Here is a 24,198-nt window from a genome sequence, read left to right on the forward strand (position 1 = left end):
CTATTTTGGAAAGGCTTCCTCTTCTTTCTTTTTTAGTTCCTTAATGTCTTGTTCTTCTTTTTCGTACTCTAAAAAATAAAAAAATAAAATAAATAACTCAACCCAAGACCCAGATCAAGCTTAGATACATCTTGGCAAGAAGAATCTTCGGAGGACAATACAAGCCTGCTTATCTGGGCAAGATATATATATACATATATATATATAATTAAAAAAAAAAAAAAAAAAAAAGGACTAGGAAAGAGGAAAATTCAATGCCTAATTAGGTAACTCTAATATTCAAAATTAAGGCATCATATGGTTCGCAGAATACCCCTAAAATGAAATAAATATTCCATAAGAATAGTCATTACTTTGTTTGATAGGAGTCTATTTATTGGAATACATATTCCATTACGAAAAAGAATAGACTACATTTTTTAGAAAAAAAACAAAACCCACCTTATGGGTGGTTGACTCTGTATGAAGCCGAGGATAGTCACACCACTCCCAAAACTTGTCAATGTGGCACAGGCCCCTCCGATTCTCACCGGGGTGATCGGCCACCCACCAAATAGCTGGGCGGGTAGTTGCAGCCACCACTGATTTTTTTGGTAGGTGGCCGACCACCTATTGGGGTAGTCAGCCACCCACTAGTTTTCAATTTTTTTTTTTTATTTTTTTTATTTTATATAATTTGTGTGTTTTTTTTTAACCTTAGAAAAAAAAAAAAAAAGGAATAATGTAAGGCCTTTTTTAGTAATTTTGATTAGATTACAATTAAAGAATATGATTTGTTATCAAATTTAAGAGTAGAAATAACCATTCAATTACACTCTCTTTTATTCCCAGTAAATGATAATAACTATTCAATTTTCCAATGAAATACTAATTCCGCAAACCAAATAACGCCTAAGCTTTACTTTTACCAATGAATCATTTCACAAAGGTAGGTAGAAGAAGAAATAACAGGGAAAGAAGTAGAAACGCACTCCAACCCATGCTCGTGCTCCTCATAATACGCCAAATGGTACAGTCCATCACTGCAAGAGAACCAACTCTTTCAAATGTTCAACAAACTACTTAAATAAAAAAAGAACACCAATAATCTTCCATACATCAACTTGCATATATGAAGGCTGTTTTCCATTTATCCTTTTTCCTGCTGGATCCCAGATATTGTTTATCCTGTCAAAGACATTCACAATGTTTCAAACACCATTTTCACAATATATAGTATGATGATTTGTTTTGGTAAACTCAACTTTCTTAATCCACTTTTGTGCTCCATAATTTTATCTAAACAATACCAAGGAAAGCAGTCCATTCTCAGCAATTGAGTACTCAGATGAAAAGGAAAATAAATAAAGAGGCCAAAAGAAAAACGAAAAACTGACTTTCAAAATAAATTACATATGCCTCCTCTAAGAAGATGCGACTATTCTCTTTAGATAATGGCATAGCTAGAATATAAACAACAAAATATCTCAACACTACGTCTTAGAGTTACTAGAAATATTAGTACTTGTAGGTGCAGAATTCCCTATAAGCCGCTTGCCCCTCCCATGAAACACTATTAATCAAATAAATCATTGTCTCTCAGTATTCATCTCCGCATTGATAGCTGTCTTCAATTGTTTCCTTACCTGCCATTGGAAGTATCCTATTGTTACTGGCTGCCCCATAACTTAAAAATACATTAACAAATAAAGAAATTAAAGAATAAAACAATCATCCAAATTAACTTCCAACTTTTTCTTGTGATGAAGAAATGTAAGCTTACCATTCAACAAAGTCAGAATGCTCTTCTCCCAGTGTTCTGATCATCATTGATTCTATCATCCCCAAAGCTGCCAAAACGTCTAGTACGAGAATCACTGAAGCCACTGCTGGTTTGGCTTGATAGGTTGTCACCAAATCCACTAGAACGGCCTGAACCAAAGCCCCCAAAACCACCAGAACGGTCTGAACTACTAAAATCGCCGAAAGAACCTGAACGACTAGACCCAGAACCACTAAAGTTCCCAGATCGGTTTGAGCTAGAGCCAGGAAAACCACCTCCAGATTTGTGTGAGCCAGGGCCACCAAAGGAACCAAAACGTCCAGAGCCTGTTTGACCATAGGAATCTCCATAGCCACCGCTACGACCAGATCCAGGACGCCCTTGACCGCTAAAGCGGCTAAAGCCACTATCACCAGACCGACGATCCCTCATGCCTCCATGAGAGCCAAATCTACCACCACCACCCATGTCAGCTAACATGTCCCCACTTCCACCCTCAACAGCAATTTTGGGTAGCTGATAACCAACAAGTATTCAAGCAATCAGTCTAACATAAAACATCTGCTTAGATGAAAATCAGTCCCACGCTGTAGATTTTACATGCACATGATTGTGCTCTGTTAGTTATCTAAGGAGATGTAGGTCACAGCAATTATGGGTAGCTGATAACCAACAAGTATCCAAGCAATCAGTCTAACATAAAACATCTGCTAAGGTGGAAATCAGTCCCACACTGTAGATTTTATATGCACATAATTGTTCTAGAGAGAGCTCTTTTAGTTATCTAAAGAGATGTAGGTCACACGAGTAGTAGGATGTGCTACTTATGAGTACTTCAGTCAGCACCATATATGTCATCATGCATGCATTGTGCAGAATATGCACATGTATATCTATGATATGAAAATAGCTAGTTTGCTGCTCATGTAGTTCAGAGTAAACCAACAATTCAGATCGGCCATAGAATTCTAAACACAATACCGTCAAAAAACTACCTCCCCAGTACTTTCGATCGCTTATCCTTATCATATAACATGGTGCTTCACAACCAGACTAGCACTATTTTTAAACCAACATATGGCGACATCTACTCAAGTAAAAATATTATCCGCATTGCTATCCACATCCACAGCAACATGAGAACTAAATTCTTGTGTAATGAGGGAAGTTGCATCAAGCATATAGACCCCACTGGTTTAACAAGAGACTTGCATTTCATTCTTAAAAGCATTCTACCTATATTCTATCTCACCAGATTAACATCCTATAACCCATGTTAAAAAAGAAAGAAAGAAAGCGTTGTGTCACTGTCAAACAGGTATCAAACTCAGAGTGAATAAATAGGATGATGCAAATGGAAATGGAGATAAATCCAAACCTCTGTAAATCTGCATCCAACGTCTCGCTCTATAACTCTGACAGCCCTTGCCTGGTCCTGTGTGTAAATAAGGATAGCATTTCCTTTCTTCCCGGCACGACCTGTTCGGCCTGATCGATGAACAAATATCTCCGAATTGTTGGGAAGCTCGTAATGTATTACCTAATCAAGAGATGAGTTTAAATGTTGAGCAACAAAAACAAATAGAACCACCAGAAAAAACACTTGCATGCATACAAAATCCTCTATGATATAAATTACTCTATTTATCTAGAATGATATTTCAAAGCAACAATCCCAAGAAATTAGAAATTATACATACTTTTTTCATACACACATGCATACAGACAATAAATGATAACGAAGTGATAAATTAAAAAATAAATAAATAAAAGGTAACTGATCAGACAATTATCCAAGAAATGTCAAAGAACAGCTAGCAACAAAACTTTCAATTGGCACAAGTATTGAGCCAGTTTTTTCAAAACTTAGCCGGGCCAATCAGGAGAACTGCTTGCAGCATGGTCTCATATATTAGAAATCAAGGATATACCGAATTGCAAAGTACATGAACCATCATTACATATATCAACTGCAAAGATGGAAAAACAAAAAGAATAATACATACAGGAAAAGAATGGGGAGCAGAGAAACAAGTTAATATATCAATTACAAACTAAGCGGATTAATCTATTGTCAACTAAGAGCAACTCCAGCAGAGTAGCTAAAAGGCTCAAAATAGCTATATTTAGCTACTATGAGCCTATTTTTATCTCCAGCAGGTTAGCCCCAGAGGAGCTAAAATGCATATGTTGCTACAGTGAATAGCAATATTTTGCTATTCAATGTAGCACCCTAGAAGCATTTTTTATTCTTTTTCTTTCAGTTTCTCTCTCTCTCTCCCTGTCGCTCATCAAGTCATCATCTCTCTCCTTATCTCTCTTCTCTCCCTCAATGCTCAAACCTCAAACAAAGAACAGCCACAAAGCCAACCCACTTTCACAAAACACACACACCATCACCCACGCCTCAACACGCCATCAGTGGCCTACCATTTCTCTCCAAAATTTGTAACCTTGATGGTCAGGAACATTAGATAATCTCCAGGAGAAGGGATTTGTGGATTTGGAGAGAGAGAGAGAGAGAGAGGCAGTGGGTGGAAAGGGAAGCGGGGAGTTGCAGAGGGCCAGAGGCCGTGGCGGTTTAGGTGAGCGAGAGTGAGAAAAAAAAAATAGAGAGAGAGAATAAAAAATAACTGAATAATAATATTTAAAAAAAAGTAGATAATAAAATAGAGAATCTGTTTGAGTTTGTATTGAAAAGTGAGTGGGTAAAATATCTATCATTGCTAGAGATGCTCTAAGAATGACACTGAGTTAATTTCTAGCCAAGAAGGATTAATAATCACGCAAAAACAATTTACATAAGAAAGAAGAATGGAGAAAAAATCTACCAGATCAACATTAGGTATATCAAGGCCACGAGAGGCAACATCAGTGGCAACTAAAATATTGAAATTCCCATCTCGGAAACCTGCAAGTGTTCTTTCCCTCTGACTTTGAGAGATATCCCCATGCAAAGCCTCGCATTTGTAGTTTCTTCCCATGGCATATGCCAAACGATCAGCATCACGTTTTGTTTGAGTGAAAACAATACATTTTCCTCCTTTTGCATGCTCCTGACAAACAAATCTGATGGTGAGAATGGAAGCAATGGTGAACAAGGTTAAAACAAGAACTCACAAAGTTCTCTGACCTTTGCAAAGAAGAAAACAAAATGAAGGTTTAAAAGAATTTAATAATTAAAATAATTAAATAAGCACATTGACCATCAAACATAGAGAAAATTTAAAAATACATATAAATATTATAAGTTCTGGAACCATACTGTTATCAGAGGTCCAATAATTGAAGCTTTTCCATAATTGTCTGATGCAATCGAGTATAGAGAAATTCCATCAGCCAACTTCTGATCAGAATCTCCAACCTACAGGACAGTTAAGCCGTTAATGTGCTTGTAGCCATACACTAGAACCCCAACTTTCTGCAGTTACACTAGATGTCCAAACACAGAACGGACCAGAAAGGGTTTCCTCGAATTTTAGTACATACTGATGCCATGATTCAGAAATAACTTAGTCATAACTATAGACCTCAAGTTGCAGTGACAAATACTAAAACCGTTATAATATGAACAACATACGAGATTAAACCTTTTTATCTCCAACTCCTACTCCTTAATGACATCGACTACAAGCTACAGAATCAAATCAAGCTCACAGAAAAGTAATAATGCAAGAAAGCATAGAATCGGATCCATCAAGCATACCCTTAAAAGTTGGCATAGTAAGAACTACGAGGACAAATAGTATGTTAACGTTATAATCTGATGATTGACTAAAATGAAGCTACAAACTCACCAGATCAATTGTTAGTGGATTTTTTAGGTAATTTTGGGTGAGTTTTTTTATCCAAGATGGCATTGTTGCAGAGAACATCAAACTCTGACGATCCCGCGGCAACTTCTCCAAGATTTTTTCAACTTCCTCCTGGAAGCCAACTTGAAGCATCTGGTCAGCTTCATCAAGAACAACAAACTGAACTTCTGACAAGTTCAGAGCACCTCTGTTCAAAAGATCAATAATGCGACCAGGTGTGCCAACAGCTACATCAACACCATAGTCAAGCTGCCTCATTTGGCTTGAGATGGGCGTACCGCCATAAACGCAAATTGTATCCAATCCTGGCGCGGACTCAGCAAATTCCTTCTCAACCTGGCGGGCGAGCTCCCTTGTTGGGGCCAAAACCAACGCCAGCGGATACCTGCCCCGCCTGTATGATGAAACATATATAAAAACATGTACTTTTAGGAAACAGTTGGAATTCTATCACTCAACCAACAAGGGAAAAAATGGATCAAAGAAACGAACCCATGTTTAGCGTTGAACTGAATGATCTTATCCATAATGGGAATTCCAAAAGCAAGAGTTTTGCCCGTTCCTGTTCTAGCTCGACCAATCATGTCACGCCCTTGCATTGCTGGTTCCAGCACCGCTTTCTACATATAAGAGAAAACCACAATTAATTGCTACAGGGACAAAGAGATGATTAGTGATTATGACAAGGATAACCCACTATCAGTAGGGGTGAGGCAAGGCACACAAAAATAAAGAAACTAGGCTGAAAAGATAGGGATTCTTGTTTTTATTTATATCGAGAGGAAAACGAACCAAACAGAAAGAAGAAAAGAAATAGAGAGAAATGTTGTGTATAAGACCTGAATGGGAAAGAGCTTAGTGATGCCCTTCTTGGCCAAAGCAGAGACAATCTCCGAGGAAATCCCGAGCTTGGCTATCTCGAGGCCCTCGTCATCAGCGGCAGCGTTCACCTCGTAATCGTCTACGGCAGCGTACTCGGCCTGCGACGGCAACGAGACCCTGAAATACAAGGGCCCAGATTTGGCATGGAAGTCCCTGGCTTTATGGAAGAAAGATATACTTCCATTTCCAGGAAGAAGGTCGGATGCCGATGATGCTAGCGGATGGTGCTGATGAAGGTATAGTTTTGGAAGGGTGGCTGTGGTGAAGGCGGCGAGAGCCCGCCTGGAGATTATCGAAGAAGACCTTTTTAAGATGATACTCGCCATTTTCTTCTTCTAAAAGAGACTGCACGCTGCGGAGAGAGAGACAGATTTAAATGTTCGGGAGTTAGGGTTTTAGCACTTGGGGTTTTTCGGGGGGTGGGGGAGTGACGCCGGAGAGAGGCGAGCAGATGGGCTTTTTATGACTTATGGTACGGGTTTTTGTTAGCAAGGATTTTTATGGGCTCCGGATCATCTGCGGTCGGCTTTCTCCCCATTACACTGCACTCCTCTGCATTTCTGTGCCATGTCATTAACATTTACTTCTCTCACAAGTATTTCTGAGCAAGCCACTTGAGGAAACATCCGGTGAATTCGCGACACTCCAGTACCAATGCTCTCAGCCTCTCACAAGGATTTCTCTACTCCAACATAAGTTTGATCAAGGCCAAGCCCAAATGTGGTCAGAGCTTCATTTAGCTCGGCCCAATAACAGTCTAAAAACTAACTTGAGACTAACTTCAGATTGAGACCTATTATTATCGGACTCCGGCGAAATTCGGTCTATAAAAATGTTACGTATATTTTAATATGTGAAAAGTATAAATTTTTTTTAAGGAATAACTTTACAAAAGGGTATTGAATTTTACGATGTTTTGAAATAAGGATATTAAACTAGCAAATATCTCAAACTGGGGTATCCAAGTTTCCAAACGTCTCACTTAAGGGTACTCCGTTAAGATTTGCTGTTAAATCTTAACGGAGTACCCAAAATACCCCTAATTTTTTTAGGAAAAAAAAATTGCTAAGATCTAGGTGTTTTCAAAATTTATTAGAATTTGCAAAAATACTCTTCTCTGAATCTTTGAAAATTTTTATAAATTTTTTTTTTGGGTAATTACCTTTTCCCCCCATGAACTACCGGTCAATGTCATTTTGCCCCCATGAACTACCACTTAGACCAAAAGAGAGCATCAAACTACCATTTTTATACACGTTGCCCCCTTCCGTCAGGAATTCCGTTAATTTTGGATGGAATATGCCATTTTTTACCGTTAATTTTGACTTAAAGACCAAAATACCCTCTACAGTAATTAATAAAAAATATTAAAATTAATATATTTTTTTAAAAAAAAAAAACCAAAAATCTGAAGGAAAAGGGGTGGCTGCCGCCACCCCTTTAGGTGGCCGAGTGGCCTGCGAGCCACCCCCAGAGGTGGCTCCGGCCACCTCTGGGTGGCTCGCGGCCCACCCCGGCCTAAGGGGTGGCCGCACGGCCTCCCCAGAACCTGGGGGGGCCGCGCGGCCACCCTAGGTCATTTCTAGGGTGGCCGCGCGGCCACCCAGCTTTCGGGGTGGGCCGCGAGCCACCCCAGAGGTGGCTCCGGCCACCTCTGGGGTGGCTCGCGGCCCACCCCGACCTAAGGGGTGGCCGCACGGCCTCCCCAGAACCTGGGGTGGCCGCACGGCCTCCCCAGAACCTGGGGGGGCCGCGCGGCCACCCTAGGTCATTTCTAGGGTGGCCGCGCGGCCACCCAGCTTCCGGGGTGGCCGCAAGCCACCCCAGAGGTGGCCGGAGCCACCTCTGGGGTGGCTCGCAGGCCACCCGGCCACCTCAGGGGTGGCGGCAGCCACCCCTTTCATTCAGTCTTTTTTTTTTTTTTTAAAAAAAAAAAAAAAATGAGGGTATTTCAGTCATTTTCAAAATTGAGTTAGGGCATTTTCGTCTTTGCATGAATTAGACTGACAGAAGGGGGCAAAGTGTGTAAAAATGGTAGTTTGATGCTCTCTTTTGGTCGAAGTGGTAGTTCGTGGGGGCAAAATGACATTGGCCGATAGTTCATGGGGGGAAAAGGTAATTACCCCTTTTTTTTAAAAAAAAATAAACGCATGGGTATTTTGAAAATTTTTGCAGGATTTAACAATAAATCCTAACAAAGTACCCTTAAGTGAGACGTTTGAAAACTTGAATACCCAATTTGAAACGTTTGCTAGTTCAGTGCCCTTATCTCAAAACGGTATATAATTCAATACTCTTTTATAAAGTTATCCCTTTTTTTTAATTTGCATGTAAGAATCACATGATTTTTATATGCTTAAAAAATATATAATAATTTTATAAATTGTGTTAAAAACAAAATTGATGAATATTGTGTTAAAAAAATTTAATCCAATTTAATCCATTATTTTACAGGTCATAATGTACGATAAAAGTCTCAATTTTGCAGGAAAAGTCTTCCTCAGTATTTGCTTTTTCAGTGGATCCATTTGCAATTAGTGATACATTGCCTTGGGCCCTTGACGTAGCATTTAGCGCTAACTCGCTAAGGGCATAAATTTCCTCTAAACTAGTTAAGAGGAAATTTTTTTCAACTAAGTTTGAAAAATTTTGTGCCTCTTAATATGCGAAAAATATACAATTATTTTAATTAATATGTGAAAAATACTAACTTTTTTAATTAACATGTGAAAAGCACATGCTCAATAAACACAGGTTAATTTTACCAAGGTAGTTTGAAGAAATTTCCTTCGACCTGGAAGCAGCCTAATAATTATATTGGGAGTAAGAGCACAGAAGTCGAATAATGGAAGATTGTTTGGTCTTCAATGGCCATACCCCAGCATGCTTTTATTACACGGCTTGCAGTTAGAGACTGTCTTGGCCGGTCCGGGGGAGAGGATGGAAAGATGGGTTAACCATGGAAGTGTATGTTCTTTGTGTTTTCTGTATGAGTTGTATGGATCGAGGGGAGAGGCCACTTATTTTTCCGATGTGGTTTTAGTAAACCCATTTGGCAGATTATCTTGCAAACCTGCTTGGTGGATGAGGTTCATACATGTTGGGGAGATGTCATTACCCCCCAAAAAATAAAAAATAAAAAGAAGAAGAGATTTTTTGAGCCGTTTTCATTGGAGCTGTTTTAACAAAACGGATCTAATTTAAGCCGTTTTTACTAACACTGTAAAAAACAGCTCTAATTATATTTTGAGCCGTTTTAACGCATGTTGTATTAGGGTTTAAAGAGTTGGAAGAACAATATGAATTATACTCTTTGCTGACTTGGATGGGAAGCTACAATTTACCACATCTGGAAGCAATGTAATAATATTAGGCATGATAGCCAAATCTATACAGAGGAAAAGAATATTGTTGCTCAAATCAGATGGGAAGTTAGGACAAAGCTCATCTCTATTGGGAGTTTTAAAAGGACACAGGAAAATATATGAAGCCCTTTTGTGAAAGTTCGGGAATACATGTAAAGATATTGTGTTGATTTGTGTGTATATTTGGTTTTTTATTGTAATGTGAGTGTATAAGTGTACGTGTTTAGCTCTGGTTTGTTTCTCCCTATGATTCTGCAGATTTGTAACATGTAGTTTTTTGGCACTACAGGTTTGTGGTTTTGGATTGGGATTGGTTTGTGGGTTATGCATTTTTTTTTTATATCCACTAGGTGAGTTGCAAATTATTTTTTGCAAGTGTTCTAGTCTTTAAACTAGAGAGAAATGTAAATTTATTCATTAATTAGAAAAAAAAAAAAAATCCCTCCACCTAGTTTGGAGGAAATTTATTTCTTATAAAACTGTTATGTGTCTCTTAACATGTAAGAAGCACTTGATTTTTTAATTAGCATGTAAAAAGCATATAATTTTTTAATTAACATGTGAGAAGCACTCTGTTAGTATTTTATATTGGCAACATTCTGGTTGACAAAAATACTTATCAAAAAAATATTCTGGTTGACAAAAACACTTTATGTAATGGTTGCAAATTAACAGGATGATCGATTTTCAATTCAGAATCTTCATGTATTCAAACAGTGTTCAAATTAAAGCATGTGACTGATCACAAGCTTCTAGAAGATGTCTATGAAGAGTCCTTGCAAATTTCAAGCCAAATCAACCGGTTCCTGTGTAACCGTCCGAACGAGCCTTTGAAGGCGTCCGGACGCCCCGCAATGTCTAACAAATAACATTGAAGACATCCGGACGTCAGAGCAACACCGTCCGGACGATAGGTCAATCTTTATTCAACACGGAATTGAATTTCAAAAGTCAACATTGTTTGGGAAGTCTCTGCAAGCCGTCTGGATGCTATCCAGCATTTCAGAATATTCCAGTATTCAGTTCGAACGCTACGAGTTATAGCGAAGACAGTCCGGACGCTCGGTCAAGCCGTCCGGACGTGGACCTGATAAAGATAAAATTACGCTGTTTCTGAAAGGATATCGCAAAAAACCGTCCATACGTGGCTAACTTCCGTCCAGACGCTCGACAACCAGAGCCCGATCTTAGCAGTTTTAGGTTTCCTGTAAGCCTATAAATAGAGGGCCCCATGCTTGTATTTTGTACAGAATTCGACAGTGAATTCCATAGTGCTTTGAAAGGGTGTTTAGGGAGAATTGAAGATCCACTAGCTCTTAAGCCGTTACCAGTGTGTGCTCAACCGTTCGTGTGAAGTCTATCTTAAGGGTCAGCCTTAAGGTAAAGGAATCCATCAAAAACCCATTTAGGTGGAAGATCTAGTTGGGAAACATTCACGATGGGCTTCGTATCAAAGTTAAAGGTATGACTACTGCATAAGGGTATGTGAGTACGAGTATCTTGTAACTAGCTTTGTTTTTGGATAGTGGAGTTCTTGGGTTTGGCTGCCTTGGAGTGGTTTTTTCTCTTCATAGAGTTTTCACTTCGTAACAAATATCTTGTCTTATTTAAATTTCGCATTTAAGATATTTTGTTGCACACAAACACACACACTTGGGTTGTTTAAAAGTCATATTTTATTTTCACACTCATTAAAACTCAAGCTTGCCATTCAGTTGGACGATACGCCTGACATAGTACAAGCAAAAGTGGGTGAAGCAAATCTCTCCAATTAAGTACGACCTCGTCGACTTGGAGGTGTTGTTGGATAAATGGTGTGGCAAGCAAAATCAGGTAGGTCATGATTTATATTACTATTTTGTGTAATTTGATTAATTGCATGTAATTGTGTTAGTGCTCACATATTAAGAATGTTAATTGTGTAGGAGTATGTTGCTCATAAGAAGAGATTGCGAGCATTGCACGATACTCCCCACTGCACCGGGTCCAAGAGCTTTGCAAGGTTGACACATGAGAGTGTATGTATGTAATTTACCCTATACATATAGGTGTAAACATCTTATACATATAGATATAAACATTTGAATATATATATATATATATATATATATATATATATAAACATGTGTTTATGTTTTATTTTTTCGGCTGAGGCTTACATAAAGACCCACAAGAAGAAGGATGGAAACTATCCGAATGACATAGTAAATGAGAGATGTGTATGCTACTCACATTTCATATCTTGTTTTACTTATATGTGCGATAAATTCTTTACGCTTAATACTTGTCTGACACACCAACATTTAATACAACATACAGGAGAGGATGAAAGAGCTACTACCAACCAACCCTGCCGCATCGTCGAGTGTGACACAAGGGACGGTACGCTGGGCACCGAACGACGCATAAGCCCAGGCGCACGAAAATAAGCCCGAGTATGCTGGTAGAGTTCGACAGGTTGGACCAAATGTTTTGCCTGTGCAGGGAACCATACACTCATACTTTACACCCTCACAAGCACGGTCACAGAACCCAAGGCACTCCACCATCTCTCAAAATTATTCGACTTAGCACTAGAGGCTGAGCGGGCACAACGCGGAGCAGAGATAGATGTGTTGTTGGCGCCACAGACTCAGATGACGGCACGACTTGTAGAAAAGGATGCTCAGTTGGCAACAACATTGGGCACATATGAGGCCCGTTTTCGCCAGCTTGAGGAAATGATGCTTAGAACAAGATCCGAGCTCGAGGTCACTTAGCATACCGCAGCGCCAGATAGAGCTTCCCCACTTCTTTTGAATGTGAGATCATTTGTCGACAGCGAATCAGGTAATAATTAATATAATGATTTTTTTTTTTTTTAGTATGGTGACGTTTGTTTACGTTCACACATTGCTCAATGCTTAGGACTTAATATGATTCTATCATATTGTTTGTTAATTGTGTTTGTTTTGTCATTCACAATTAGTGCAGAGCATGCTGCACAGTTGTTCGATCATTACGATGGGTGACAACTTGGGCTGAACACTTTGTGGGACTTGGTCATATGTTGTACTAACTGCATCTTCCATTTTCTCTTCTTTAACGTGTGTTATGGACACTCTTATATAGTTAGATGTAACTATATACTTCCATATTTTGTAATCTGTTCTTGTATATTTTGTCTTTGTTGGTAATGACAGAGATACTTTGATTGTATGTTTGTTAAAACTAGTTTTTTTTTTTTTTTTTTTTTTTTTTTTTTTTTTTTTCATTCATTTTGAATAGTTGTGATTGTTGAAGATAGATGGAAATGAGTATTTTGATGTTGTACACAATGAATTGATGGAAATGTACGTTTGGAAGTAAATATGTAAATTGTCTATCAGGTCAACCACAAAAAATCCAAAAATTGTATTCATGCAAGCAAAAATAATAATAATAATCAATTTGTTCATGATTTAGAGATGTGTCATTTTTTTTTTTGGCACGTCAAGAAAGTTATTGACGTGTCATTTTTTGACATTATTGACGTTGCAAAATTTTGACATGTCAATAAGTTATTGCCGTGTTAAAATTTTTGTCACGTCAATAACATTATTGACGCGCCAAATTTGCCACGTCACTAAATTCCTGACATGTGAAACACTAAAACATCAATAAATTTTCAGTTTTGACATTCTGATTCTTAACGTTGTACACGTGTAAAAAATAATACGTTACTAAAATTTAGTGACGTTTTAGGCCCTCTAACGCATCAACGGTTGGTCAGGATAAAAACTTTTTTTTTTTTGGTTGTTAGTAGTGAGTGGTATAATATAACTCATCGAATTACATTGCTAATGCTGTCATCCGGCCACACGCATATTGAGTGTTTAAGGAAATTCGAATTCTTCATTTGTCTTTCAATCTAAACAGCAGTTTCACAAGTTCCTTTAAAAAAAAAGATAAAAAAAAATAAACAGCAGTAGAAGACTCTTGACCTTTGTTGTGTGTTTTGGCCTTTTGGGGACTAAGACTTAACATGTTCTTTCAGGGCGGAACCAGAAATGGGGAAAACTATTTCTTTTCTTTTCTTTCTTTTTATTTATTTTTTTATTTTTTAAGGAAAACAATAAATTTTTGAGAGTTCACCTTATAAAAAATATAAATTTTAAGAAATTTTTAAGTTTTAAAGGGCTTCCAAGCATTAACCTGTGGCCGTCCCTATGTTCTTTAGTTATTACTTGTTAATGTATATTTAAAAATTACCATTAAATTTAAAATGAATTATTATTAAATTTTAATTCAATTATAATTTTAAATATCACATTTAAAAGGATAAAAGAATAATAAACGTATTGAGCAAGAGCGGAGCCAGAAAGAATCGAGAGGGGTCAAGTGCCCCCCTCACCTCTCAATCAAATGTCCGGATTCCCCCCAGTTGCTCATTAAGGGACATTGACTTTACACCAGACCAGGATTCAAGCTTAGCCACCGATATTATTTTTTTTCCTTATAACTGTTAGTCTGTTTAGGGTTAGGAGATTATGTAACGAAGATAGAAGAAGGAAGAAGGGAAGACGACCTTTTATTTTTTACAAAATGCAACATTTAAGTAAGGTAAAACGCTAAGTTTAAATAAAGTAGAAAACACTCGTTTTGTTTACAAGAGAACCGTTGACGCCGCTTAGGAAAAATAAAAAAAATAAAATAAGGAAAGACCTGTTGTTTGACGCCTCTTAGCGCCGAATTTATACCTTTTTTTCTTTCTTTCTTTTTTTTACTTTTTCTCATTTTCTTTTTTAAAGCACTGAGTCACCGACTTTAAACCTAAGTTACCATAAATACTATGTAACTGGCCAAATTTGTCAAAAAAGTTTAACATGTGCAATTAAATTTTTAATTGATTAAACAACTTTTATATTTAAATTCCTCTTTAATATTAATCGTTTATATATATATATATATATATATATATATATATATATATATATATATATATATATAATTGTAATTAATTACTTGAGATTATATAAAACAATAATGATTTCATTGAGCTCTAATTAAATTCTAAACCAGTTCGTGTCAATTTAGGTTTAACAAATCTGTCACTAGATCTTTGATTAGATTTTTTTTTTATTATTATTATTATATTTCCATCATAATGATAGAGACCAAATCCAAATAGCATATCTACGAAAATGACCTTATCAACCGGTTAACCATTATTTAAACAATAGTTAAATTTTGTTGATTTATTTATTTATTTTGTTAATATATTATTTAATATTTTTAATAAAATTTTGTTCAACTTAAATTTTTTTCATTAAAAATCTTGACCCTTGAGCCAAAATTCTTACTCCGCCACTAGTCTTAAGCATTATTTTTTATATAATATTCTTCTACATCCATGAGTTTAGGACCTAGAACTCAACTGAAAAAGAGCCGATTAGTTATATAAAATGATATTTTAATAATTTTATATTGTGTAAAATTATCAAAATGCTTTTATTTATAACTTGCTCTTCTCCGGTTGAGTTCAATTGAAGATCGAGGATCCTATTGCATGAGTTTAATGGTCAGTAATATGATAATATCTAATATACTGTAGGATCGTATTGCATTAATTGCAGAACTTCATGCAATCTCAAAGGGCCTTTAGAGTAATTACCAAAAAAAAAAAAAAAAACAATTGCACGTTTAAAAATCTCGCTAGCAAATATAAATATATAAATATATGATACAGAGGCCGCCACGTGAGATCGAGTGGGAGTACTTCAAATCCCTTATCCAAGTAATGATGCCACGTGTACACTGCTTGTTGGAGAATCAGATCCTAACCTAATCTGAAAGTCGGGTCAGCTAACATAACAGCCAGAAAATCAGTGCCACCGAGCCCCACAAGTAGTGGCTCAGCTTGGCCCATATTTGCTGTAAATTGTTTGTCGTTCTAAAACTGGATCTCAATCTTTAGATAATCAGTTTCTGGCAGTCGATCTGCTCACTACTTTGATAATAAAACCGCAGTAGCTAGAGAGCGAGAGAGAAGGAAATGGCAACGCAGGCGCTGGTATCATCATCATCTCTTACCTCGTCAGTGGAGGCTACCAGACAGATACTAGGAGCAAGACCACTCCAATCTCCAATTGGGTTCTCAAAAAAAGCTTCCTTTGCAGTAAGGGCAGCAGCCACTCCACCTGTTAAGGTTTGTTTGTTGATTATTATCTACTAGCATTCGGTTAGTGTAGATCCTTCTTCTGTCCAAACTGTTACGGATATATAATGTACATTCTATGTTTATGTGCTTGATTAATTTGATTTCAGCAAGGAGCAGATAGACCCTTGTGGTTTGCATCCAAGCAGAGCCTTTCTTACTTGGACGGCAGGTAACTCATGCATGCAATTTCCATTTCCTTGTGATTAATTTAGACTTGCATGCGTGCATTATGCAGCAGCTTTCGATGTACGTCCTATATATACTCATATTAATTTGATTCACTTTTCTTGAAAATTAATATATATAAATTTACAGCCTCCCGGGTGACTATGGATTCGACCCTCTAGGCCTCTCAGATCCTGAAGGTACAGGAGGATTCATCGAGCCCAAATGGTTGGCCTATGGCGAGGTCATCAACGGACGTTATGCCATGTTGGGTGCAGTGGGAGCAATAGCACCGGAGATATTTGGGAAGCTTGGCCTTATCCCTCCGGAAACAGCCCTCCCTTGGTTCAAAACTGGCGTGATTCCGCCGGCTGGGACATACAATTACTGGGCAGACAACTACACTCTTTTTGTGTTTGAGATGGCACTGATGGGATTTGCAGAGCACAGGAGGTTTCAAGACTGGGCCAAGCCAGGATCGATGGGGAAACAGTACTTTTTGGGGTTTGAGAAGTATTTGGGAGGGTCTGGGGAGGCACCCTACCCTGGGGGACCCTTGTTTAACCCTCTTGGCTTTGGAAAGGACGAGAAGTCGTTGAAAGACTTGAAGCTGAAGGAGGTAAAGAATGGGAGGTTGGCCATGTTGGCCATACTGGGTTACTTTGTACAGGCTCTTGTCACAGGAGTTGGCCCTTTCCAAAACCTCCTGGATCACTTAGCTGACCCTGTCAACAACAACGTCTTGACTAGCCTCAAGTTCCATTAATTAAGAGGCTTATACATAATGTCCCTAGCTTCGTTGTTTGGAACAACCAACCCAACCCCTGTGTATCTCTCTGTCTGTCTGTCTGTCTGTCTCTATCTCTCTCTCTCTCTCTTGTAACGTTATGTTAGAAACTTGTGATCTTCGTGTAACTCTACTCTCTCAGAAATGGCATGTTAAGAACTGAAAATAGACCTCTTAATGCCTCCTTGAGTGGACCATCATATATCGAATGTAGCGAATCAGGCGGCATTTGATCCTTCTCGAGAAATATTCATGAGCATTTTTCTTGAATTGGCGGGGCAAGCAATCCAAACATTGGAGAGAGAGTGAGTGATCAAGTGAAATTACTGGGAACAAAATCAACAAAGACTCAATTTTCAATCCACATAAGATCGAATAAGTCCTAAGCCATCACGACTTAATTAGTCTAGTACTATATGATGAGAGGCCATATCTTAAGATGGACACCTCAAGGCCAGGCCATACGTAAATGGTTTCTCAGAATTATATCAACCAATGAGATTATCCACACCTTAGTCTACATCTCAATTAAGTGCTGGTAGCAAATACGAGCTTCGCCACTCAAGAACTTCAATCACTTCCTCTCCCACCGGAGATCGATGTAAACTTCCTACAGCAATTGGGTTATATATGCTCTCCAATTTTTCATATTTTTAATATTTGGATGAGAAACTAACAAGAAAAATATATTTAATTGTAGGATTTTTGAGAAATCCTGACCTCCTATGAGCAATTAAAAGTGCTCTCAACTCACAAATACAAAGTTTGATAATTTACTTCATTCATTTTTTATTCCATAACAATGTTGTACTTTAATAACGTCAAAATACAATGAAAGAGTCTCATGAGAAACAGATTTCAACATGGACTATAACTCAACTACTAACATAATTAAATCTATTCCTACTAACACCCGGTGTTAATACTAAGAGTCCTACGTACGCCACAGCAATAATAAAACAAATAATGAACTGAACAACTGGCTAGTAAAACAACAAAACACTATTAAACTGAATAACCTAATCATAAAACAATGACTACACATAACATTCCACCCCTCTTTGAATAAACCTTGTCCTCAAGGTCTTAAAAATCTTGAAATCTCAATAAGTGGATTTGAACTTAGAGTCTTACATACGTTATATATCCTTGACATTTTTTTTTTCAATTAAGCTTACCTTCAAAGCAGTAGCCTCCATGCCTTTGTCTTCTCTTGATTTTTTTTTAATTATTTTCTTCTTATTTTTTAAAAGGAAACAAAGTATAAATAAAAGAGTCCCACATGAGGTTTCAAGGTGGACTACAACTCAACTACTAACGTAAAGAAATTTATTCCTACCCTACTAACACTCGATATTGACACTAAGACTTTAGAATTAAAACATAACTCTCATATGTTGCGGCAAACAACTTCTACTCAAATACAAATACTAAACACCCAGCTATAACTAAAGCAATAAAGGAGATAACAACTACTAATAATAATAAAATCGATCCTAATGAGATATGATACGTACAACTCTTATACAACTCCAACAACTTTTTTTAAAATTAACCATAATTAGATATGTAGGACCCACACGTAAAAAAATATATCCAATTGTTAGTTTGAAAAAAAGTTATACGTTGGAGTTGTACAATTAAAAGTTGTCTCTCTTTGTGCACAACAATGGTACAACACCAAGTCACATTTGGGGTGGAACCCAATGTGTGGGACCCCAATGTGCATTGGTGTTGTATCATTGTTGTGCATTGTGAGTGTTTTGATCATTTTCTATAAACTAATGTTAGAAAAATAGATCTAATAGTTAGTTTGAAAAAAAAGTTATACAAAAGTTGTAAATGTATCATATCTCTAAACTAACACTATTGCAAAATAACATTACTGACATAAACTAAAAACCCACATGATAAGGACTAGAGGACTTCAAACTCTTTAACAAATTCTATCCATCCACTAGCTTGCACACGTATCATTCCATTCCCCTTAAAACGGACCTTGTCCTCCAGGTCTTAAAATTCCTGCTCTTAAATTTCATTGTATAATTTCTGCATCAAGCTTAGAAAATTGTAGTCTTGGATTTGCCACATTCTGGAAATGTAGCCGGACAGATGGGTTGAAAACTCCTTTGATGGCTGAAGCTCTTCAAATTTGGTGAAAGTAACAAAAGGACTCTAATTGTGGGAATAATTGGGATCGGATCACAACCTTGACTGAAATTGTGCTACGAGTAAGTTTAATAGTCAAATCCTTGATCAGTCTCCTAACAGACTTGACCTTGTTGACTAAGATGTCAAGTAGATGCACCTTTTGCGTATATGCTCTCATGCTTAGATTCACTAACGGCCTACTCTTCTTTTTCTTCTTAACGGTTAACCACAAAACAAGGCTGCCTGGATCGGACCAACAAATTTCTTGTTCCTGTGTTGTGGAGAAAACCCAGTTGGGGTTGTCCCTACAGAGACCCGTGTGGTGCAGAGAGATGGTGGTTGTTGGTGCAGAGAGATGGTGGTTGTTGGTGGATTGAACGGTGCGAATGAATTTTTGGTGGTGAAAGTTCAGCTAATATTTTTTATGGCAAAGGATACGGAGCTACCACCGTTTGTTGCTGCTCACAACACTGAATTCCATTTTTATGTTCAGCTAAACTGCTATCCAATCTGGCAAACAACTCATCCACTTTTTTTTGGAATTCTTGCATACTATCGTCAACAAGTTGATATAGACGATCCTCAATAACTTGAAGTTGTGGGTTATGAAAACCTGGCTCTAATACTTACCTTGTTACAAACTTTTAAGTAAAACCCACCCTTAAAAATCAATTTACAAGGAGAGAGTGCCCAAAAACCTATATACACATGTCAAATTTAAACTAACCCATATGAGACACAAGGATTGTAACAATCTTTCTATTCAGTTATAACAGGAAAGATAATACAAGGATAGAAAGTCTAAACAATTACAACTTTTCCGAACAATTTGATTAAACTGAAACACATAATGCAAATGAACCTCAAAACTAGCAAGTGTAAAAAACAAAGTGGGGCACAAAAAGACGTGTGGGGGGGGGGGGGGGGGGGGGGTAGGGGATTGTGTGCTGCAGATCATGTAGGGAAAGAGAGCAAAATAAGATTATGAAGTCCTCTAAACTGGAGATGCACGGAAAATATAACAGGCTTTGGTAGCATCAGCAATCATCTGAGAGCCTCTTAATATGTGCTGTAAACAATCAGCCTCAGACAGGTAAAGCTAAAAACTTTAACCAAGAAAATTTCCTCTTCCTACATACTGGAGTCTTCTCCAAATGATTGAAGAAGAATATACTGGCGATAACCTTCAATCAATCTTTACGGATGAGAATAGGTAATGAACAAAGTAGAAAGACATAAGGAAGCCAATGGTGCCAGTCGACAACATGATTGCAACTGCCATGATGAGTGAATACCCGAGATATAGTATAGCTGACACCGGCCCACTCAAACTTTGCAGGTCAAAAACCAAGTAATTGATTGAATATAGGAACACATAAAGAGCAACTGAACCTGAAGCAAAGAAAGCTTTCCACCACCATCGCCAATCCTCCACACACAGATGCATGTAGGTGAGGACCACTGACACTTCAGCACAAACAATAACTAGCAACGAAAGAACAATCAGCAGGAACCCAAAGACATAATAGAACCTCCCCTGCCAGATGCTAGAAAAGATAAAGAAAAGCTCAATGAAGAGGGTTCCAAAGGGAAGCGTCCCTGCACCGAGAACAAGAAGCCATGATGGATATTTGCGTGCAGGAATTTCCCTTGGGATCTGGTTGGTTCGCACAGGGTACTGAATTGCCTCAGCTCGTGTCCCTAAGAATCCTCCAAGGAGGGTGAGTGGCACCGAAACGCAGAACCAGAGGAACAAGAGTAAAAAGTACAAGGATATGGGAATAGCACCAGTACTATTGCTGCTCCAGAGAATGAAATTCAGCACAGTAAGAATAATAAAGACAATTCCAGAAAAGAAGCAGGCAACTGACCAGGAAACAGACCTCCAACCTTCTGAAGTTCCTTTTATGGTTCTCCAGAGACGTACACCAACATACCCAGCAGCAATTCCCAGGAAAAGATAAAGAACAATCATTCCTGTCAGCAGCATTCCTCGTGAAGCTGGTGACATGAAACCAAGGGCTGCAAAAATGATAGTGACAATTGCCATCCCTGTAATCTGAACTCCATCACCGACCATCACGCAAAGTAGCTTGGAACAATTTGGTTCTCTGAACACGTCACCCACAACAAGCTTCCACCCAGAAAGCTCCTCATTCATCTGAGCTTGAGATTCTTTGTCCAATTCCTCATACCTCGTTAAGTCCCTCCTCACAGTCCTTAAGAATATAACAAAAACTATACCGGCTAGGAAAAAAATTACCATCAGTGAATTTAGAATAGAGAACCAGTGGACTCGGGCACCCGCCATCTTCAAATAAGCATCCCATCTTGATGGCCATTGTATATTGCTTTTCACGAATTCAACCTCATAAGTGAAGGATACTCTCTCTTTCTCCCGTATTATTTGAGACTTGTCAAGGTCCATGGGGCATTCTACAGATGAGATATTGGCGTACATGTCAAATTTCTTCATGACTTCAGGATCATACTTCACGGTGCAGGGGATAACTTCAAAACCAACTATCTCGAATCCGGATGCCTTCTTCTTATCAGCATCAGTAGAAATAACACCCATACCTTCTTCCCCGGTCCCTAGGATCTCCACACCCCTCCCTTCATACTCATGAACCAAGACCCTGAACTTGAGATGATTAATTATGTAATCTTCATTACCATTTGTTGGTGTATACCCAACAGGAAACCCAGTCCACTGGAAGTTAATTCCATTTTGCTTGACGAACCTCATGGCAGGCAAGTTATCCAGAATCATGTTCACTTGATACATATCGCGGGTTCTCTGTTTCAAGAGCTTGACCTGATGCTCATTCAATGGGCTGGTAGTACAGAGGAAGACAGTCTCATTAACATTCATTCGGAAACGGTAAGGTGAGTTGTCAATCTGATCTCCCATGAGGAGTTCTCCAAGATTCTCGGCACTTTTCTTGACACCGCCATCAGGCTTGCAGTAAGGGAGACTGTAGTAGCTGAAGGGAAGCTCGGTTTCTATGGAAGTCAAGGAGTTAACTTTGGCAAATATAGTTTCCCCTGTAGAATAAGTGTGCATGTAGCTTCCCGGAAGATAAAACCCATTGCAAGCATGCGAAAAGAGAAGAACCACATAGAGGAAAGCCAAGCATACGGAGGGCAACCTCCATTTCGATAAAGCCATTGAAATTGAAAGAGAAGACAGCAGATCTGTTTGAATCAGTGGTGGATCTCTGTCTAGGCTACTAGTCTTACGGAAACATTCAACACCAAATCTACACAAGATGGAACCATTTCGAGTGTTAGGCTCTAGGAAGAAAAAAAGAAAGAAATTCAAAGAATATTTTTGGGCACATGTTTAAGAAGGCATACAAGGTTTTTCTACCAAACAAAACACAGATCCATTGAGTGAGGTCCATGTACATAATACACGGGATGTTTGGGATTTGTAAAAGAATCCCAACAACCCATTGGCTCACAAAAGCAGATAATTGATACAACATGCAAAGACTCGAAATTCAGAAGCAGATCATTAACAAATTTTTCAAGAACAAATATTGCACAGACCCACAAATACTACTAATCAAACAACAAAAGCGAAGAGAACGGGTACCCAATGATAAAATTGAAAGAGAGCCATAACCGAAATGGCACAGATCTATGTAAACAACACACAAAAGTAACAAAAGCAAATTCTACTAAAGAAAATGATACGAGAGAAGGAGATGGGAGGAAACGCACCTCCGGGCATATCCAATCAGATCATAGATCTGCTGATCGGGTAGCGTCGGATCTGAACCTCTCTCTCGCTGGCTGTTCTGCAGAGCGTTACAAGGACGCAGAGTGCAAACCCTATTCTACTCCCGCAACCAGAACCTTTTTCAATGGGAAAAGTATGACCACCACCGGGTACCGGCACGCTAGATTAGTAGTTACTCTGGAGTAATACAAAATTAACAACACGGGAAAAATATGTCACTCACACATCTTCTTTCGCAAAATATATATATACAGTGTAAACGATCTACAAACTTTAGTGTTAATAATTAGATGATAAATTTAAAAATAGGATGAAGTTCATCATTTTATATATATATATTGATTTTATTTTTAGTTTAGTACCCTAATTGTCTAATTGAAAAAAAAAAAAAAAAAAAAAAAAAACCCCAAATCTAGTGGCCGGTCAATCTCTACACCCATGAGATGACTAACTTTGAGCATTATCAGCAACTTTCCTTTAATTTTTCTTAAATTTAGATAACAAAATTACTTTTTGTTTCTATATTTAAATACACTCTATAATAACTTTCCTTATAATAATTCAATATTTTTTCTTTACAAAATACAAGTTTCTTACCTATCCTCACATTTTTTACAAATTCCAACACAATCCCCAATAAAAGGCAAGGAGATGAGAGAGGATAGGGGAAAGTGAAAATATTTTGTATTGAAATAATGTATGCAACAACCCTTTTTTTTAATATACAAAATGGAATCACCAAAGTGGTATGACGATCAGTCGTTAAGTCAAATCAATGTATACATCCCATAATGTGTACCTAACACATCAGAGATAAACAAATATGCAGCTGAAACTGTTATCATAAACTAAGAAATGTTAATTATAACATTAGAGCCATACATCTATCTATTTGTTTAAGGCTAATCAAAATATTATACATCAAATAATAGCCATATAAAACATGTGTCACACGCGACACAAGCCATATACAAACTGTCTACAAAAGTCGGACTATCTGAGTCCGACACACCTACGGCCAAATGCGAAGAGCCTCAGTTGTAATATCTCAAGTACCTGCAGCCAAAGTATCAACATCTACACGATCGCGGTCATAACCTCGTTCGCATATGTGAAAGTATGAACTCACCAACTCAGTAGTATAATACACACTAGTTTTCACAATGAGCCAACCACCACAATTCTACCATATGTTTACAATAACGGCTATTTGTGGATTGATAATTTTGCATAAAATGATTCTTAGCCGGCAAAGTAAACCATGGTATTTGGTTCATAAATAAAATAATCTACATTATACACATCATTAAATATATATCATGTGACTCATATATTCTCGTATACA

At 37.8% G+C, this 24,198-nt stretch overlaps 3 protein-coding genes across 5 annotated transcripts; 1 reads left to right on the forward strand and 2 right to left on the reverse strand.

The window, feature by feature from the left end:
* Window positions 1–798: 798 nt before the first annotated feature.
* LOC133860734 (DEAD-box ATP-dependent RNA helicase 53, mitochondrial-like) lies at window positions 799–6,966 on the reverse strand. Of its 3 annotated transcripts, XR_009898928.1 has the most exons (10): window positions 6,417–6,966; window positions 6,070–6,197; window positions 5,560–5,971; window positions 5,028–5,126; window positions 4,594–4,818; window positions 3,141–3,302; window positions 1,763–2,278; window positions 1,505–1,625; window positions 1,098–1,167; window positions 799–1,022 (listed from the first exon to the last, which is right to left on the reverse strand). XR_009898928.1 is itself a non-coding variant. In XM_062296341.1 (8 exons), the coding sequence occupies exons 1-7, from the start codon at window positions 6,783–6,785 to the stop codon at window positions 1,775–1,777; spliced, it is 1,899 nt and encodes a 632-aa protein (XP_062152325.1). In that variant the 5' UTR covers window positions 6,786–6,966; the 3' UTR covers window positions 1,361–1,625; window positions 1,763–1,774. The 3 variants fall into 3 exon arrangements, 1 of the variants encoding a protein (XP_062152325.1); XR_009898927.1 differs by having other exon boundaries at window positions 799–1,167; XM_062296341.1 differs by lacking the exons at window positions 799–1,022; window positions 1,098–1,167 and having other exon boundaries at window positions 1,361–1,625.
* Window positions 6,967–15,704: 8,738 nt separating this feature from the next.
* Window positions 15,705–17,120, forward strand: LOC133861131 (chlorophyll a-b binding protein 8, chloroplastic). Its single transcript, XM_062296847.1, has 3 exons — window positions 15,705–15,990; window positions 16,110–16,171; window positions 16,318–17,120. Exons 1-3 carry the CDS (start codon window positions 15,838–15,840, stop codon window positions 16,931–16,933), a joined length of 831 nt encoding a protein of 276 aa, XP_062152831.1. The 5' UTR covers window positions 15,705–15,837; the 3' UTR covers window positions 16,934–17,120.
* A 2,730-nt stretch (window positions 17,121–19,850) lies between these two features.
* On the reverse strand, window positions 19,851–23,029 carry LOC133860632 (transmembrane 9 superfamily member 12). The gene is made up of 2 exons (XM_062296202.1): window positions 22,835–23,029; window positions 19,851–22,368 (listed from the first exon to the last, which is right to left on the reverse strand). Exon 2 carries the CDS (start codon window positions 22,275–22,277, stop codon window positions 20,292–20,294), a length of 1,986 nt encoding a protein of 661 aa, XP_062152186.1. The 5' UTR covers window positions 22,278–22,368; window positions 22,835–23,029; the 3' UTR covers window positions 19,851–20,291.
* Window positions 23,030–24,198: the final 1,169 nt, after the last annotated feature.

The sequence above is a fragment of the Alnus glutinosa genome, chromosome 2, assembly GCF_958979055.1.
Source record: "Alnus glutinosa chromosome 2, dhAlnGlut1.1, whole genome shotgun sequence".
Classification (NCBI taxonomy): Eukaryota; Viridiplantae; Streptophyta; class Magnoliopsida; order Fagales; family Betulaceae; genus Alnus; species Alnus glutinosa.

Excerpts from the sequence above, each read along its gene's own strand:
- LOC133860734 (XM_062296341.1), bottom strand. The coding sequence starts at position 6,785 with ATGGCGAGTATCATCTTAAAAAGGTCTTCTTCGATAATCTCCAGGCGG. Across the intron at positions 4,819-5,027 it reads TTATTGGACCTCTGATAACA|GAGCATGCAAAAGGAGGAAA; the intron begins GTATGGTTCCAG and ends TTTGTTTGTCAG. Across the intron at positions 3,303-4,593 it reads ATATACCTAATGTTGATCTG|GTAATACATTACGAGCTTCC; the intron begins GTAGATTTTTTC and ends TCTCTTGATTAG.
- LOC133860632 (XM_062296202.1), bottom strand. The coding sequence starts at position 22,277 with ATGGCTTTATCGAAATGGAGGTTGCCCTCCGTATGCTTGGCTTTCCTC.
- LOC133861131 (XM_062296847.1), top strand. The coding sequence starts at position 15,838 with ATGGCAACGCAGGCGCTGGTATCATCATCATCTCTTACCTCGTCAGTG. Across the intron at positions 15,991-16,109 it reads CAGCCACTCCACCTGTTAAG|CAAGGAGCAGATAGACCCTT; the intron begins GTTTGTTTGTTG and ends ATTTGATTTCAG. Across the intron at positions 16,172-16,317 it reads CTTTCTTACTTGGACGGCAG|CCTCCCGGGTGACTATGGAT; the intron begins GTAACTCATGCA and ends ATAAATTTACAG.